Below are 19975 nucleotides of genomic sequence, written 5' to 3' on the forward strand. Positions count from 1 at the left end.
ATATTCATTTGTAAGTAAATTTTTGTGCATCTACATCTGTAAAAGACAGTTTATGTGCCATTATTTGACATAAGGACGTTCTGTGGAGACCAGTTAAAGGTTAAGTCTTCTAAGGAAGTTCAGTCTGGTTCTTGTCCTCTAGGTGCGGGGAAGTCAATCCAAAGAGCTGTGATCATGATTACTATCATGGATTTACATGGTCATGCTTTGTATCTGTCTGACAATCAATTTTGATTACTTGCCTCAAATTAACCATCTCCTTCCTGAGTTGTTATGGTCAGCGTGTTCTTTTATGTCAATGTTGAAAGCTGCTCAAAGCTGCTAATTGGTGGACTTGCTTCAGATTCGTGGCGCTAGGATTTGATTTATAACATCCTGTGCCTTGAGCCTTTCTGTTGAATTCATGTTTCAACCATGCTCCCGATTGAATCTTTAATTTGTCTGGTTAGCCCTGAAACCCTACGATAAGAACCATTGTTTTACTATATTTTTCAAATATTTTATCAAATAAAGCCATGATGAAAAAAAGAGACTTCTTTCAAAAATATATGTGGAAATGTTACTTTGTCTGACCTCAATGAGTGTGTTTTATACAAATTAAACTATGTGAATAATTAATTCCACAATGACACATTATAGTATTTATAAATATGGTCTATTAATTAGCTGAAATAAAATTAAATATATGTTACATTTAAACTGCATTCCAGCAAAAATCCCAGACAGCATAACCAAAGCTTTACTGGCATGTCGAGCATTTACAGAAGCCTAGGATATTATTTATCAAAGTATACAGAATGTTAAGTAAAGAGATTGAAATTAAGGAAAAATTTATATATACGAATCTAAAAAAATATGTAACCAATAATAATAATAACAATAATAATAATAATAATAATAATAATAATAATAATAATAATAATAATAATAGGTGAATAATAATAATAATAATAATAATAATAATAATAGCCTAATACACAAATATTACAGGAAAAAGACATTCAGTTAATAAACTTACAAGACTACGGTGGATAAAATGTTTTTATATTTTACATTATGTGCTTCATGTAACATTTATTTATGATAAACTTAATTTGAATGATGACGATCGCGTGCAATAAACCCAGGAACCCAAGGTCTAAGGTTAATATAATTTAATAATGTAATAATTTCTATAATAAATAATTTTTTTTAATTCAAAATAAAATATTACATAAACCATCTCTCATAATCCTGGGTTGCTATGGTTATGCAGGTTTGTTTTACACATTAAACTCGTGGCCATGAAAAAATAAACATGTCTTTCCCTTAACATAAGAAGTTGTGGCCACGAGAAATGGATGTCCGTCCCTCTACGGCATCTCGAGGCCACGACATAAGGATGTTGTGACCACAACAAAATTATTTTGTGGCCACAACATAATATCACGTTCCCACAAGTTAATATGACATTCCCACAAATAATATCTTGTGTCCACAACATATTATGACATTCCCACGAGTTACGTCATGGCCATGAAAAAAACGAAATTAACTGACCATGTCTCCTTAGGGACACTGTACAAACGGACGGAAAGAGAAGCACAATAATCAGTTGCTCTGTTGTTCTGTTTATTAAGCCATACAGATCGAAACACAAACAATACAGTACTAAAGACAATCCAATCATGTTTAACTGTGGCGTGAGAGCATCAGTCTGATGTGGCACAGTCGCTGAAGATCATTCCACTTATAAACGCACAGGCACTGGGCATAGCTCTTCTGTAATGGTACATCATTTAAAAGACTTATGCCACCATCCTGATATTTGGGTCTCCATGTTGCCAGGAATCCAGTGGGCTGATGGAATTCTTCCTTTCTGACCCTAAGGTCAGCGCTCAATCTGAGGTGGTCAATCAAGAGGGAGTTTCTATTTGGACTAGTGGGGCAGATAAATCAGCTATTTCCCTCCTTCTAGAGACCACCTCTGACAGTAAATATATTTTCTTAGCCCTCAACCTCCAAAGCAATTTCAAGACATTCTGTTTTTATATTGATTCGGTTGTAGTTTTCTGATGCTTGTGACAGCTTGTTATCACTGTCCTTTCAGCTCAGCATTTATTTACAACACAAGCCTACTGGTCCTCTGATCTGATGTAAAGGTGTATTAATTTGTGTGTGAAGGTTTCAAAAAGTAGTTCTTGAGTAGTTTTGGTGACTTCATAGAAGCTGTGTAATGAGTTCAACAAACATGCAGTTTTGCATCTGGATATTTTTGGCAGTGCTCATAAACACAATTTATCATCTAAAGTCCAATAGAGAATTGTAGAGTTGTATGCTGTACAGTAGTCTGCCTAAACAAAACCTCCGTTCAAATACTAGAACGCTTTCTACCAAACCAGGATTCTGGTTCATGCTCAACTTTTGCAGTATGTTGGCAATATGACTGTGCTGCCTTCCAATATACTTTTTTAGGCCAAATTTGCATCTTTCATTGATCAGGTAATTTGTAAATGCATTGCGATAAAGAAAACGTCATACGGGGGGTGTTTCTAAAAAGCATCGTTAGCCAACTTTGGTTACAAGTTCCTTTGTTAGCCTCATAGTTCAACGATACTGTGTTTTCTGAAACCATAGTTAAAACAAACATTTGCAAACAACGTCGCAAACTTGCGTGTTAAGAACTGCAGCTGTTGTCCTGTGGTTAGAAGCATAGTTTCTTGTTAGTAAGGGACATGGGCTTAAATAAATATGCTCTTTAGCACAGTAAGCAAGTTAACATGCAGTGCAATCTATATATTACATTCTATCTAAATATAAATAAATTTTAATCTGTGTATGTTTGCACATCCTCTAAAAGCACAGTTTTTGAAGAGTGCACATTTGTACAAATACCTTAGGGAACCCCGGAGTATGGTGTAAAGGATAACCCACGATGAATCAGACATCAAATAAAGCAAAATGACAGGGAACTAGTAAATAGTAAATTAGTAATCAGGTGCCATGTTCAAAACAGCAGCATCTTAGAGATGTCTAATCGGTTAAATAGCAGAAGTTGTTCCTTTACCACATGCATGTAACGTCATTAACGATTGCCCTATCTTGTTTAACTATTGTGGTTCAAACAATGGCGATGCAACTGTGTTCGAAAAAAAAGTTAATGCTAGCTAGTTTGTTTCAACAACAATGCATCGTACTCTGGTGGTTAATCAACGAGTTACGTCTTTGTACGGGAAACGCACCCCAGTTCGGGCAGAATGTTGATTACAAATACATATCACTCAGTACTGAAAGGTTTGAATGCAAATATTTCAGTCTATTTTCAGTAAAAACTAATAAACTTTTTGGGCTGGCAAAATCACTCTGGACCCCTTACATCCAGCACACCCCCTCTTTGAATTGTTGCCATCTGGTCGATGCTACAGAGCTCTGAGCACCAGAATGACCAGTCACAATCCATCTAATGAATATCAATAAACCTGGAACACACACTAATACACTCATACACTTATTTATCTAACACACATACTTAGTCTGTTTTTCGATTTGCACATACCTGTACATTAGAAGTGTAATGGTATGCAAAAATCACGGTTCGGTACGTACTTTGGTTTTAAAGTCACGATTCAGTTCATTTTCGGTATAGTAAGGGAAAGAAATGCAAACATTAAACTGCAGGTTGTTTATTACTATACACTTTATACTTTATACTTTTTAATAAAATATATATATAATAAAAAAAAGAATAAGAAATAAAAGACTGCTGCAAAGTTCTCCACTAAATAAAATACTATCAGTCTCAAACCAATATCATATAATAAAATATAATGGAAAATATAAATAAATAACTATGGTTACAGTGCAGCATTACCAATCCCAGCTTGTAGGCCTGCTTCACCAGAACGGTGCTGTGCCTGCTGCTGTAGGTGACGGAGAGAGCGCCGACAGACCAGGATCTTGTCTTCATGACAACAATATCTATACTTCATGTTGAGCATAAATATAAAGCCTACTGATAAAGGACACCGTCAACAGTATTGACGGCAAAATAGACTATGTATTTGTGTACAAAATAACATATAAACATATTTCCTATTCTATTTCGTGTGAAAAATAGGCGTTGATTCTATTTCTAGCATGCACGCATTTTCCGTCTCACGCAGGCAGACTGCCTGCGTGAGACGGAAAATGCGTGCATGCTAGAAAGCTCTAACCGGTTAACATGGGAGTCGAATTATAAAACAGACACGCCACGCAGCTGAGATGATTGTTCCACGCATCCAGTGTGTCGCCGGCCTTAATCAGCTTCAGGGCGGGATTTGCACTGAACGCGGAGACTTCCGCCACTTAATATGTTCGTTTGGCAACACGAAAATGTACTTATTTTCCGCGCACAAAATATTGCATTCCGTCATTCGGTACACACGTGCACCGTACCGAAAGCCCTGTACCGAAACGGTCCGGTACGAATACACGTACCGTTACACCCCTACTGTACATACAACTGTCTACTGTTATATACACACTTGTACAGGCAATTGTCAATTTGTATATTTTTATTCCATATTTATATTTTATTACCTGTGTTTTTTGTTCTGTCACTGTCATTTATCATTAATCAATAGTATGTGATTTGAGCCATCTGTTCACATTATTTTTTATCTGATCTTATACTTTATTGTGTCAAATCAAAGTTTGTAAAATTGTGATTCTTCTCATAGCTGGTCCGTTTGATTCATGGCTTACAACTCTTTAAGGAATACTTTTTATTTAGCATTTTTTTGGATCAAAGCTATTATGCTTACTGTAAAATACATACATACTTGATGCTTTTATCCTGAAATCTGCCTCCTGTTGCACACAGACTAGAGGTATATTAAGTAACCTGTGGTTAGGACTGACCAGAGATCAGCAAATAATTCTAGTGTATTTCTGTCCTTGGTGTTTCAACAGCACATCTCACTCTCATGCATTAGCCAGCAATTTGGTGCACCATGCAATTTCTGCTTCACCCTTTAGACTGCAGTTTCTCATTAGCCAGACAATCATTTTATGTAATTTTATGTCTTTGTAGTTGTTACCCTTTTTATTTTATTTTTTTGACTGTCTGACAGCCTTTGTAGAATGACTTTGTATTGACACTTGTGTCTATTAGTAATTTTTACACTTAGTGTAATATTCTGATGTGATTTTTGCTGGAGTTTATGCTAAATGAATTTGTCCCCAAACGAAAGAGTGACTAAAAAATGTGCCACAAAGCAGTATTATGTTTCTTCCTGAATGTTTTGTGGCTTTTATAGTGAAATGTCCAGTTTTATACTACATTTATGCATTTTAGCAGACATTTATGCATTTAGCAGACACTTTTATCCCAAGCGACTTACAGTGCATTCAGGCTACCATTTTTTTTTTTTTTTACCTAATGTGTTCCCTGGGAATCGAACCCACAACCTTGCAATGCTCTACCACCTGAGCCACAGGAATTAAAGCTACACATGTTAATAAGCCAACGTATTGCATTGGTTGTTGTATTGCAGCAGTTCAGAAGTAAAATATCTGGTAATTGGCACTAAAAGTTAATGCTCTATTGTAATAAAAATTTAAATAATGAACATAATTTTTTGACAAAAACAAATATGAGACAAAAACAAATGTCAGATGCAACCATGCCATTTAATGTTGCCTCTACAAGTCTTTGAGCTCTATTTTTTTTTTTTTTTTTTGACTCTTGTTTCACAGGACCCATAGCAGAGTGATATGCAATGATAAATGAAACATTTTTGATAATATTTACAGATTTGCAGTCCCGAGATGTGTTATGAATTGTTCAGGTTGAATGTCCTGGGTTAAAAAAACTAAACAAAAAACTGTTCTTGTGTCTGGCTGTTTCTGTGCTCAGTGCTCTGTTGCGCCGGCCAGTGGGCAACAATTCAAAGAGGGGGTGTGTTGGGTGTGAGGGGCCCAGAGTGATTTTACCAGCCCTTTTCCTCACTCTGGAGATGTAAAGATCTTAGAGGTTGGGCAGGGGGCACCGATAATCATCTCAGCAGCCTTGACTGTCGGTTGTAGTCTTCTGATGTCTGATTTGATAGCTGAACCAAACTAAACAGTTATAGATGAACACAGGACAGTCTCAATGATAGCCGAGTAGAACTGTGTGAACAGCTTCTGTGTCAGGTTGAATTTATTCAGCTGGCGAAGGAAATACAGCTTCTGCTGGGCTTATTTTACAGTCGATGCGAATGCCTCACTTCAGGTCCAGAGAGATAGTGTTGCCCAGGAACCTGAATAACTGCGGCTACAGTGCTGTTCATGATGGTGTGGTGGTTGGACTGCAGGGGGGGTTGTCCTGAAGTCCACTATCACCTCCACTGTTTTGAGTGTGTTAAAATCCCGGTTTTTGTGACTGCACCAAAGAGCCATCTGCTCAACCTCTTATTTTTAAGCAGACTCCTCACCATCCTGGATGAGACTGAAAATTGGAAAGTGAAAGTGGCACCTAAGTCGGGGTATTGAGGATGGAGAGAGCCCTGTACATGCACTCCCCCCACCTACAATTCCTGCCGGCCCGAGACTCGAACTCACAAACATTTACATTTATTCATTTAGCAGACGCTTTTTTATTTGATTGCAAGTCCGACTATCTAACCATTAGGCCACAACTTCCCCATAGTCTGATGACTGTAGGGTCATCTGCAAACTTCATGAGCTTGACAGAGGGGTTATGAAAAGTACAGTCATTTATTTACAGGGAGAAGAGCAATAGAGAGAGAATTCAACCCCGAGGGGCACCAGTGCTAATTGTGAGGTTAGTTGCTAAGCTTCACTAGCTGCTGCCTGTCTGTCAGGAAGCTGGTGATCCGCTGACAGATGGAGGTGGGTACGGAAAGTTGGGTCAGTTTGGCTGAGAGTATTGAAGGCCAAACTGAAGTCCACAAATAAGATCCTTGTGTAAGTCCCAGGTCTGTTGAGGTGTAGCAGGATGTGACTGTACTGTATCATCCACAGACCTGATAGCCCTCTAGGCAAACTGAAGATTATCCAGCAAGGTTCCAGTGATTTGCTTCAGGTCGGCCAGAATCAGCCTTTCAAATGACTTCATGACCACAGACCTGAGAGCAACAAGTCGGTAATCATTGAGGCCAGTGATTTGAGATACTTTGGGGACCAGACTGATAGTTCCAGTGATCTGTTGAAGATCTGTGTGAAAATGGGGGCCAGATGGTCAGCGCAGACTTTTAGACTGGCAGGTGAAAGACCGTCTGAGCCTGAAGCTTTCTTGAAGACCTGGTTCACTACACAGACCTCCTCTAAACAGACCATGAGCACAGGTTGAATGGTGGGTGAGGGAGGGAGGGGGGTACAGGAGGGGTAAGTAAATGCGTGGAGTGCAACCGGTACCCGATTCGCAGACACTGCCAGTATCGGAGCCGATACCGATCCTGAGTATCGGATCGATGCATCCCTATGTGAGACTGGGCTTTTCAAACTGGCAGTAAAACACATTCAGATCATCAGCCTGTGGAGTTTATTCTCCACAGACTGTTGTGGTGGTATCTTATACCTGGTGCTGCTCCTCAGGCCTGTCCAGACTGTCGCTGGGTCATTGGCTGAAAACTTTTTTTTTTTTTTCTTGTCTGAACTCCAACTTTCATTTACATAGAAATGCAATCCACCCCCTTTTGTTTTCCCCATTAACTCCAAGATGCGATCTGCTCTGAATGGCTGGAAGCCCGGCAGTTGAAGCACGTTATCCAGAATAGCTGCACTTAGCCAGGTTTCAATGAAGCACAATGAGGCAGACTTTGAAAAGTCCTTGTTCATCTGGGAGAGGAGAAGTAGTTCATTTGTTTTGTTAGGATGGTATCGGAGATTCACTAGCTAGGAAGCAGGCACATGCATACATATACTGTACATAAAAGTGGGCTTGAGTACCTGCCCTTTTTTCCTCAAGAGAAAGTGCCTTTTTTCTGGGGATATTTTTTATTTATATATGTGTACTTGTGTGTGTATTATGTGTGTATGTTTCTGTTTGTGCACAGCTTTCCCTGTCAAACAAATAATAATAATATATATATATATATATATATATATATATATCAGGTCAGGTCAGGAAATGTGTGAGACTTTGTTGAGTTCCGATGCCTTTCTTCCCTCCGGGTCTCAGCGCAGCAAAGGCAGTTTAGCACACATTGATCGGCACATGACAGACAGAGAGCCGCAGAAGTGAAGTTGGTGCAGAAGCGTTCACCTGAAGTTTATGGCACTGGTTAAAAAGCCATTTATTTTATCATGTGATTTCAGCAGAGGACAAGAATACAATGCTACCAATCTGATTTCCAGACTAACGTTACTGTCACTGGAGCCAAAGTCATATGTGCAGGTTTTATTCAATGACATTAAAAGAGCGGGCTGTTTTTCTCTACGAAGTGCAGTGCACTGTTATAAAGCTATGACCCTTTAAATGAGCTGGCTGTAGCATCCACTCAGTGTGATTACACAGGCGAGGGAAGGGCGGTTCGCAAGGTCTTCAATTTTTCTTTTTTTTTTTTTTTTTATGTGAGTTTTAACAGGAACTGATGATTAATTTAACACCTTATTCAAGAAATGCCTCTCTCTCCATTAGCGCATTAGGTAATGATTCTTTTTGTTTGAATTTGGGGACATACAATGCTCAGTTAATCTTTGATGAAACCGTTGCTTATGAGCCGGACCGTGGCATTGCAAGTTGCACCGTTGCCAAGAGCTTGTGAACTCTGGAAACAGGCCCGATTTACACCCTGTAAAAATAGATGAGCAGTCAAGGCCAAGTCCCAAAGTTATACATTTAGATAACATGCTTCTTACCTGAATAAAGGGCACATGCAAGAGTTGATCAATAGTTTAGACTTTAAGAGGAAATGCATTTATTGGTTTGTGCTTCGGAGGTATTAGTCCTATTGCCAGAATTAAAGTCAAGACCAGACCCGGAACGAAAAGGGATTAGATTAAAGTAGCACACAGATATTACCTTCAAATAGAAATGTTATGGTACAGAATGTACAAATGCAACACAGATTTAGTTTAAATAGATGTTAAATTTATCATGAAATCCAGGGCGGAATGACTGTAATAACAGGAACCCAAAATCTCCATACTGCTGAATGATATATGGGATGCAATTAAATAAACTAGACCTGCAATTTACGTGCTCAGCCACAGGGAGAACGGCTGGGTTTTGACATGTGAAATGCAAGACTGAACAGATAAATTCTTTCCTGTTTTATCTTTAGTTTTAGCCCATTAAACTCCATCATTCATGTTTGATGATTTTAGTTGTGGACACAGTCTGAGAATATGTGAGATGGTCTGATGAAACCTGCCTCTTTCAGCATCCACAGGCTCTCATTAGTATTTTTACACCTGATTGCTCATCACACACTTTATTTGTCTCCTACGAGGAATGTTTTTCAGATCAGCTGAATGAAGTGAGATTTTGCAATCATCCCGCAGTGTTTACCTGCATGTTTTGTCGTATTTATTTATTTTTTCCTTAGCAAGAATGAAAATTAAGGGAAGAAAAAAAAAAAGCTGTTCAGCAGCTTTCATAGAGGTGAATCTCATAACTTACTAATGAAATGTGAAGCTTAGTAAAAAAAAAAAAAAATCTATATTATATAAAAAATTATATATATATATATATATATATATATATATATATATATATATATATATATATATATATATATATATGTTTTTTTTTTTATTTATTTTTTTTCATTATTATTTTTCCTATTTCACAGAAATAAATGACACTGCATATAACACTATTTTATTATATTACTATATTTTATTTTATTTTATTTTATTTTATTTTATTTTATTTATTTTTAGTTGTATTTGTTTTGCGATTTCTTTCTACAGGAATATTGAAATAGGCTTAATGAAAGAGAGCAAATTTATACATGAAATGAACAAACTTCAGACAGAGCTGTTTGATAAAGTGAGAAAAGCTGAAAGAAAAGCACTGGAATGCCTCTTTTGACACTGCAGTGTTTCAGAAATGGAGAACAGGACTGTGTGTGTGTGTGTGTTGTGTTGGGTCTGTTATTGTGAACCCAGGGCTGTTGGCACCTCCAGTGTCGTTGAGCTGCACCCATCCATGAACTCACCATCTGGATTCTCCCACAAATCACATTAAAGTTGCAGGAATAGGAATACATCAAGCTAAATGATTATTGGCCCAGGATTCCAGAGTCAGTCTGATGGAGAGAGAGACGGTCGAGCTGCTGTGATGATCAGTCCTGGACTTGTATGGCAGCTTATGTCTGTCACATTGAATGTTTGGCAATGCTGTGACTCAGAGATGCTGGGAACCTGAACAGCCAATCCAACACCGCTCACTTACTGGTAAATGACAAAAAAAAACATGCCTGGTTGCTGCTATAGGGTTAAATCCATAAGAACATTGATAAATAGCAGTAAGCCTATGATAAAGGTTGCTGTCTGCTGTAATATCAACAGATGAATTGATACACAATTTAGAAATGGTATTTTAAATGGATTTTTTGCTTATATTCAGGATCAGTTAATATGAGACCTGTTTGTGTAACATCTAATTATTTTCCTTCTACAGTTGATAAACTAAGCACATTAATGTTTTTATTTATTTATTTGTTTGTTTTAGTGTTTAGTGTTTATGATATTTGTTCAGCGCTGTATTATATCAGGGCTAGTGTAACAACTCATCAGACAGGGAATCCATTTAGCAGGCTTTATTGAAAGACTCGAGGTCGTACAGGCGGGGATCAGGACCAGCAAACACAACAGTAGAGATAACCAGAATCGTCGTCAAACACAAGCAGAAGTTCAGGGGAAACAGGCAAGATTCAGAGTCCAATAAACAATCCAAGGTCAAGAGGCAGGCAGCAAAGGTACAAGAGACGGTAAACAAAACAGTACTGGTAACAGGAAATCAAACACGGGAAATAACGCTTGGAAATGTTAGCCGGAGCAAAACAAGACTTCGCGTTAGACTGATGTGGTTGTGCAGCTTAAATAGCAGTACTCATGAGCTGCACCTGAGTGGTGATCAGAGTCCAATGCACGGGGTAGATGGGAAGTGTAGTTGTGAGAGAGTGCGTGAGTGTCAATATTCCGGAGATGGGGCCCTCTGCTGGCCAGTAGAGGGAATCACGGGGTTCGTCTCCGTGACAGAGCCCCCTCCCTGCGAGCGACTCCTGGCGCGAGATGGTAGACGACGTCGGGGTCTGCCACGTGGTCGAGGGGCCGGTCTCTCCGGATGTAACCGATGGAACTCCGTGATGAGGTTGGGGTCTAGTATGTTGTCAGCGTTGACCCAAGATTGTTCTTCCGGACCGTACCCCTCCCAGTCGACCAGATACTGCAGGATGCGTCCTCGACGCCTGGAGTTAAGAAGCTCTCGCACCTGGTAAGTTTCCTCAGTCTCGATCTGGACGGGCTGGGGACTCTGCTCACGGGACCTCCCCTCTCCCTCCACTCCAGGGGCCACAGCGGGCTTGAGCAGAGATACATGAAAGGTGGGAGAGATGCGATAGGTGTCAGGTAATGCAAGACGGAATGAAACAGGAGTGATCTGATGTGTTATCTTGAAGGGACCCACGTACCTTGGACTTAGTTTCTTGCAGGGTAGTCGGAGACGGAGATCTCGGGTAGAGAGCCACACCCATTGTCCGGGTTGGTATATAGGCCCAGGACGACGACGGTGGTCGGCATGTTCTTTTTGATGGCGGATGGCTCGTTGAAGGTGTACGTGAGCTTGATTCCAAGTCTCCTCACTGCGTTGCAACCAGTCCGTGACGGCGGGTACATCGGTGGGTTCCCCGGACCAGGGAAACATGGGTGGTTGATAGCCTAGGATGCACTTAAAGGGAGTTATACCAGTAGCTGGTTTGACCAGGGAGTTTTGTGCGTACTCAGCCCAAAGGAGGAACCGTGCCCAATCTTCTTGGTTGGAGCTACAGTATGATCTCAGGAACCGGGTGATTTCCTGATTGAGCCTTTCGACCTGGCCGTTGGATTGAGGGTGGTAACCAGAGGTCAAGCTAACGTTTATATTGAGGGCTTGGAAGAAGGCTTTCCAGAGACGGGAGGTAAATTGGGGACCTCTATCGGAGACGATATCCTCCGGTAGTCCGTAGAGACGGAAGACCCAGTTACAGAGTAGTTCGGCAGTCTGTAGAGCAGTAGGCAATTTAGGTAGGGGAATTAGGCGACAGGCTTTGGAGAATCGGTCAATTACAGTCAGAACAACAGTGTTACCCTGAGAGACAGGTAGATCAGTGATGAAGTCTATCGCCAGATGGGACCAGGGTCGTTGTGGGATGGGGAGAGGTTGCAGCAATCCGGCTGGCAATTGGCGGGGAGTCTTGTGTGCATTACAGGTCTGGCATTGTTGGATGAAAGTTACAGTGTCCTTGGGTAATGATTCCCACCAGAACCGGTTCTGAAGCAGGTGAATGGTAGCCGTGATACCTGGATGACCGGATGCGGGCAAGCAGTGCGTGTGGTTGAGAACTTGATCACGTAAGGTAGGTGGTACGTAAACTTTTCCAGGAGGACAAGCTGCTGGAGGTGCGTGTGGAGAGTTGTGTTGTTGGATAAGCGTCATGATGTCCCATTGTACTGGTGCAATGACTACTTTGAAGGGGAGTATGGACTCTGGTTCGGATGGAATCTGTTCATCTTCGTGAATACGGGATAGCGCATCTGCCTTGGTGTTCTTGGAGCCTGGACGGTAGGTAACTGAGAAGTCGAATCGAGAGAAGAACAGTGACCATCTGGCCTGCCGTGGATTGAGGCGCTTGGCTGAGCGCAAATACTCGAGGTTCTTATGATCGGTTAGTACGGTGAAAGGAAAGTTGGCCCCCTCCAGCCAGTGTCTCCACTCCTCGAAGGCTGCTTTCATAGCGAGAAGTTCACGGTCTCCCACGTCGTAGTTACGTTCAGCAGCATTGAGCTTGCGGGAGTAAAAGGCACATGGGTGGAGTTTACCGGTAGAACTCTGGCGTTGGGAGAGAATAGCCCCGATACCAGTGTTGGAGGTGTCCACCTCGACGAGAAACTGGAGATATGGGTCAGGATGATGGAGTATGGGGGCGGTCACAAACCTTCTCTTTAGTTCCTGGAAAGCTTGAAGAGCAGCTTCAACCCAGTGTAGCCGATGGGCTCCTTTCTTGACCAGAGACGTGAGGGGACTAACCACAGAGCTGAAGTTCCTGATGAAACGGCGATAGAAATTAGCAAACCCCAGAAAGCGTTGAAGCTCCTTTAGTGTCCCTGGTACTGACCACTTGAGAACGGCATTGACTTTGCTCTCATCCATGGCGACCCCCTCTGGGCTGATGACGTACCCCAGGAAGGTGGTGGAGGTGGTATGAAATTCACACTTCTCCGCCTTAGCATAGAGTTGATGTTCAATGAGTCTTTGCAGTACAGCTCTCACATGTTGGACATGTTCCTCCAGGGTATCTGAATAGATTAAGATATCGTCAATGTATATGATAACAGTTCTATTTAGCATGTCTCTGAAGATGTCATTGACAAAGGATTGGAAAACCGAAGGACTATTGACCAGTCCAAACGGCATCACCCGGTATTCGTAGTGCCCATTGGTGGTTGAGAAAGCTGTCTTCCACTCGTCCCCCTCCCTAATGCGGATGAGGTTGTATGCGCAGCGCAGATCCAATTTGGTGTAGTACTGTGCAGTACGTAACTGTTCTAAAGCAGAGGGCACCAGTGGTAGAGGATAGCGAAACTTTACTGTTATTTCGTTGAGTCCACGATAATCGATGCAAGGGCGCAGACCTCCATCCCTCTTGCGGACAAAGAAGAAGCCAGCTGAAGCAGGAGAGGTGGATGGACGTATGAACCCCTTCTCCAGCTCCTCCTTGATGTACTTGGCCATAGCTTCTGACTCGGGTAATGATAACAGGAATATTCGACCCCGGGGTGGTGATGAACCTGGAATGAGATCAATGGCACAATCATAGCTGCGATGTGGTGGTAATGTGTTTGCCTGTACCTTGCTGAAGGCAGTGACGAGATCGTGATACTCCTTGGGCAGATTGGGAATGCTGGTGGTCTCCGAGTCTAATGTGACAACTTGTACCGTCATGGGAGAGATGGTTGAGAGGCATGATTTCTGACACTGGGTGCTCCATCTAAGAATTTGTCCTTCTCTCCACGACACCTGAGGATCATGCAGTCTGAGCCAGGGCAATCCCAAAATAACAGGGGTGTTAGATACAGGGAGCACGTAGAACTGAATGGTTTCTTGGTGTAGCAGGCCGGTTAACATTTGGAGATCTTGGGTGCGGTGAGTGATCAACCCAGACCCCAAAGGGCGCCCATCTATTGTGGCTACAGACAGAGAATTAGTGCATGAAATTAAAGAGATGTTATTCCCTCTGGCAAATTCCTCAGAGATAAAATTCCCAGCTGCTCCTGAATCAAGTAAAGCAGTGGTGGCTATTTGAACCTTGCCGGTCTTGATTATCAGAGGGACTGACACACAGTTAAAAGGTAAACTCACCGATTTCGGAGTGTAAGAAGAGCGGCGATTGGGACAAGTGATTCGTAGATGTCCCGGAGCGCCACAGTAGAGACAGAGTCGGTAAACCCTGCGGCGGTGAGGTTCCTCCTCAGTCAGATGATAGGAGTTTATCTGCATGGGCTCTGTAGTTTCTACGGGTCGCGTTACCGCAGCGGGGAAGAGGCGTGGAGCACTGACACGGCGAGAGCGTTGCAGGTTATCAATGGTTATAGTAAGTGAAATAAGATCACTCAGAGTTCTCCCCTCATCACGGCAAGCGAGTTCGGTTTGCAGTTCGTGATTAAGCCCCTTGCGAAACAATACCTTCAGCGTGTCACTCACCCATGACGTCTGAGCAGCCAAAGTGCGAAAGTTCAAGGCATATTCCGCTGCTGTTAATCCTCCCTGCGATAATTCAAGCAACCGCTCACCCGCTCCTTTCCCCTCTCGGGGGTGATCAAACACCTCACGGAAACGTATCAGAAAGTCAGTGAAAGTGGTGAACGCCGTTCCACCCTCGCGCCATACAGCCGTTATCCATTCCAAAGCTCTTCCCGTTAATAATGAACACACGAAGGCGATCCTACCAGCGTCAGTGGTGTAAAGGGTGGGTTGTTGTTCAACGAACAGCGAGCACTGTAGTAAGAAGCCCTTACACTTGGTAGAGTCCCCGTCAAATTTCTCCGGGTAAGCCAGTCGAGGATTAACGTGAGTTGGCGTTCCTGCCATGTGGGAAGCGGTGACCGCTGCAGGTGGGGTTGACGTCACGGCAGGGCTGTGGAGGTTTTGAACAGCCTTTACCAGTTCCTCCGTGATGGAAGTGAGACGATTCACTTGATGTTAATTAGCAGCGATCTGATTTGCCTGGGCTGCCATGGTAGCACACAGATGATCGTAAGCCGCTGGATTCGGTTGCGGCGAAGTCTTCTGTAACAACTCATCAGACAGGGAATCCATTTAGCAGGCTTTATTGAAAGACTCGAGGTCGTACAGGCGGGGATCAGGACCAGCAAACACAACAGTAGAGATAACCAGAATCGTCGTCAAACACAAGCAGAAGTTCAGGGGAAACAGGCAAGATTCAGAGTCCAATAAACAATCCAAGGTCAAGAGGCAGGCAGCAAAGGTACAAGAGACGGTAAACAAAACAGTACTGGTAACAGGAAATCAAACACGGGAAATAACGCTTGGAAATGTTAGCCGGAGCAAAACAAGACTTCGCGTTAGACTGATGTGGTTGTGCAGCTTAAATAGCAGTACTCATGAGCTGCACCTGAGTGGTGATCAGAGTCCAATGCACGGGGTAGATGGGAAGTGTAGTTGTGAGAGAGTGCGTGAGTGTCAATATTCCGGAGATGGGGCCCTCTGCTGGCCAGTAGAGGGAATCACGGGGTTCGTCTCCGTGACAGCTAGCTTCCATTACTATGTTTTATGTTGATGCTTGAGGTATGATTTATTATTTATTTTAGAGAGTAATGCAGTTTCTGGCACAAAAGACCCCATGTAACTCAATAGCTCTTTCCATTTGGCTTTTATTATTATTATTATTATTATTATTATTATTATTATTATTATTATTATTATTTTTATTGTTATTATTATTATCTATTTATTTATTTATTATCATGTGGGATATATTGCATCTCCTGGGGTCTGTACCATGAAGCCGGATTATTTGGCTAGCCAGGTAAGTTTCAGTTTAGTTTGCACCAATCCTGGGTTTTAGGCACCATGTAAGTGGCTTGGCTTTTTGCTGCGTTTATTGCCATAGTAACTTACACTCCACAACTAACCTGCTCTGGGGCTGGTTAAGTTCTGGGTTAGAGATCTCAAACTGAAGTTGGACCAATAAGATGTGAGAGAAGTGACACATGTCTGACACAGTCACTCCAGTTTATCTTGCTCCAAATTAAAGGTCACTAATGCTAAAAAAAATAATAATAAATATATAATTACTAAGTCTTTTTATGATATATATAATTATTGTGATTCATATTATTATTTATCTTTTACACACAAGCAATTTTACTTTAACAGTTATTATAAATCATTTATTTTAAATAGTAATGTATACAGATAAGATACAGATCAAAAGATTGCACTATTTAAAAAATAAAAAATCTGACCTTACATGTTGGAGTCTCTTATCACTATATATTTTCAAATGTGTAAACTAAGTTAACGAGTTTCACTTGTGACTTCACTGATAAAGCAAGATATTTTATTTTATTTGTCCTCCTTCATATTTCATATGACGTTTAAATTTGACATATTCATCAATCTCTTAACCTTTAGCAAAACCTTTAACCTTCAGTTTTGAATCACGCTGGGTATCACGCGAGAAGTTAATTAAACTTGCTTTGTATTGCAAGGCCATGACTGGCTGTTCACCAGTGATTCACACATTCATGTGCACGCGCTCCACAAACTCAGGATCAAAGACTGAGTTGACAAAGAAAGTTGATGAACAGCATCATGGTACCAACAAAGCCAGTCTGGAGAGGTTTGGTTTTGTCAACTCAAAACTAATCCTATAACTCTGAATTTGTTCAGCTACCATCATGGTACAGGCCCCTGATGTGCTGTAGATATGTAGCATTACAAATGGATAACATGTTTGTTGTTCAGGAATGTCTAGATTTTTACATTTGAAGAAGCAGAGGTGGTGTTAGCCCATGAGTCTGTGGGTGGAGGCCAATGTTAATGGGTGTTGCCTGTTGCTAGGTAATTTCCTTGGTGTTCTGGGTGGTTACTAAGATGATGTAGATATAAGGTGTTAGCATAAATGTCGGTATGTGGTTATTTGTAGTGGTATATAATATGTATCATCTACTTGTTTTATTGATGAACAATTATTAAGCATCATTGGATATGTTACTCAATTTTTGTAAAATAAAATAAAAATAAAATAAATACATAAATAAATAAATAAATACATAAATAATGCCACACTTTTACTGCATGAAATAGCCTGGAATGGAAAAGTAGTCTAGATGGCCATACAATGTGGTGGGAATTTTTTTTTTTAATAATAATATATATATATATATATATATATATATATATATATATATATATATATATATATATATATATATATATATATATATATATATTATTTTTTTTTTTTTTTCAGAATATCACAACTTCAAATGTCATGCTGATTTTGTAAAAGGATTTGATAAACATTGTGATTTTTTTTTTTTTTTTTACTGAAATTTTAGACGTTTTCAGTATTGTCTTAGTACATAACAATGCTTTATACTCATCTCATATTATTTATGCAATTGTAACTGCAATGCAAATGCAATCAAGCCACTTTTTCAGTCTGAAAATTCATTCCTGCAGTACAAAGAAGGATTTTGTTGATCCTGATTTTATTTGATTGTTAGCAGCCATAGTCTGCTATTATTCTTACTTACTTCTTAATTGATTTGTTACATGTTAGATTGTTACATACAATTATGTATTCAACTAATAGGATTATAACAAAAAAGAGAGTCCATTATAATGGTAAAAATCCCCTGTTAATCCAATATCACCTTTTAATGAAAAAGTTAATATATGTCACCGTTGTGAAAGAACTACTGAACAGTATCAGGAGAATAGGAAAAGCTTCAGTAGTCAGTGGACATGATGGGTCAAGATATCAGCAAAGAATATTACAGTTACCAACACAATTCTAGAAAATACTGCCAGTTTTTGTCAGTATCACGTCTCTAGTGGTTTACAGGCTTAAGCCATATTTTCTGTGATGTCGTGGAACATGATTTGAGAATTCATTCACATAAGTTTATTACATGCTGTAGTGCTGCTATTGCATTTAACACAAGAATACATTCAGACCCCCACTCAAACACTCTCTCTCTCTCTCACACACACACACACACACACACACACACACACACACAGAGGATATTATGACAGTCCTGGTAAATAAGCCGAAGCCGATCACGACAGAATGCATCAATCACTCCTCCGTTTTCTTCCATTATGTAAAGTCCTCCCACTCCAAGAGGACAGTTCAAAGTCAAGTGGACCTCTGGCAAAACTTTCACCACAGACTTACTGCTCTCCGACAGCATGATTCACTGTCACTGTCATCTGTGTATTCTGAGCTCACCAACTGTAAATGCTCTACATAGGATCCACACACAGGTCCATATCAGGTGTTCCTATCCAGAGCCGGCCAACGCACCGCTTAATGTGAAATCAAGTTCTGTCGCGTGCTATCTGCAGCACTTGTGAAATCAATAATATCTTTGGATCTCTGCAGTGACTATAACATTGATTCTCTTTGCCTTTTTCAGGTTTGCAGGTCATTTTCCCTGAGTACCTGCAGGAGAAGTTTGTCCAGTCGGCACTCAGCTACATCATGTGCAACGGAGAGGGAGAATATGTCTGCCAGAACAGTCAGTGCATCTGTCAGTGTGCCGATGAGTTTCCACACTGCAACTGTCCCACCACTGACCTCCAGATCATGGAGAACACGGTCATCGGCATGGCAGAGACTTGGGAAGCATCTTACAACGACTTTGAGAACTCAGGTAACACTAGGGTGGCATTTACTATAGCACCATAAAGAGCACTGCAGCAGGATTTGTAAAGCCAGGATAAAATTTGCATTCGTATATTTATCCGATAAATGCAATCAGAATAAGATGTGTAAATAAATAAATAAAAATCAATCTTTGCATTATAGAAGTGGCAGAGAAACTGCATCTGAAGAGGTGTTTACAGTAGGTGGCCAGCCTTTCTGGGGCTTACCGCCGCGCGTACCGCATTTGCACAGACTGTTTAATGCAGCTCAGAGATGTCATGAATGCATTTACACTTCAGTTACAATTACATAATGGTAGAAGATTAATGTGTTAAATAATAAATAGTCGTAAAAAAGAAATATATATAATGTATACAGAACTATGATGATACCTTTAATATGAAACTATAACCACCAGTAGGATGCGACAATTCACTGTCTTATCAAGTCATTCAGCCGATTCATTCAAAATGTTATCATGCAGGAATGAAGCAAGTAACTTGCTGATTTCAGAACCCTGTACTAGTAAACTGCTTATGTTATTCATGCCACGGAAAGATTTGCAAAAAATTGAAAGGTTGGTATATTATTATGCAGTTTTGAATTGAGCAGCTGTTTTTTTTATGAATGGCATATTGAATCATTCACTCAACTGATTTGTTCATTAAAGCAGAATCATTTAGCAACGAAACACTACTTAATATTAACTAAAACTTAACATTAATATGTTTATTTATTTATTATATTTCATAGTTTAAAGTATAGTATATATTAATATATCTTTCAAATATATACATATATATTTCATATATCCGTCAAAACCCTAGTGTTAAATTGAGTTTGCTTGGAAAATGCCAACAATATGACAGCATTAGCAGGCAAGTTCGCTTGTCAGGTCTGTC

The 19975-nt window shown here is 40.4% G+C and overlaps 1 protein-coding gene across 1 annotated transcript in view; it reads left to right on the top strand.

Moving 5' to 3' along the window:
- Positions 1-19975, top strand: part of LOC113069656 (BMP/retinoic acid-inducible neural-specific protein 1-like) — a 77390-nt gene that overhangs the window by 41375 nt on the left and 16040 nt on the right. The window contains exon 4 of the mRNA XM_026242827.1: positions 18844-19080. Coding sequence (XP_026098612.1) covers positions 18844-19080 — 237 coding nt within the window. The remainder of the gene's footprint in view (positions 1-18843; positions 19081-19975) is intronic.

This window comes from Carassius auratus, chromosome 5, assembly GCF_003368295.1.
Source record: "Carassius auratus strain Wakin chromosome 5, ASM336829v1, whole genome shotgun sequence".
In the NCBI taxonomy this organism is placed as follows: Eukaryota; Metazoa; Chordata; class Actinopteri; order Cypriniformes; family Cyprinidae; genus Carassius; species Carassius auratus.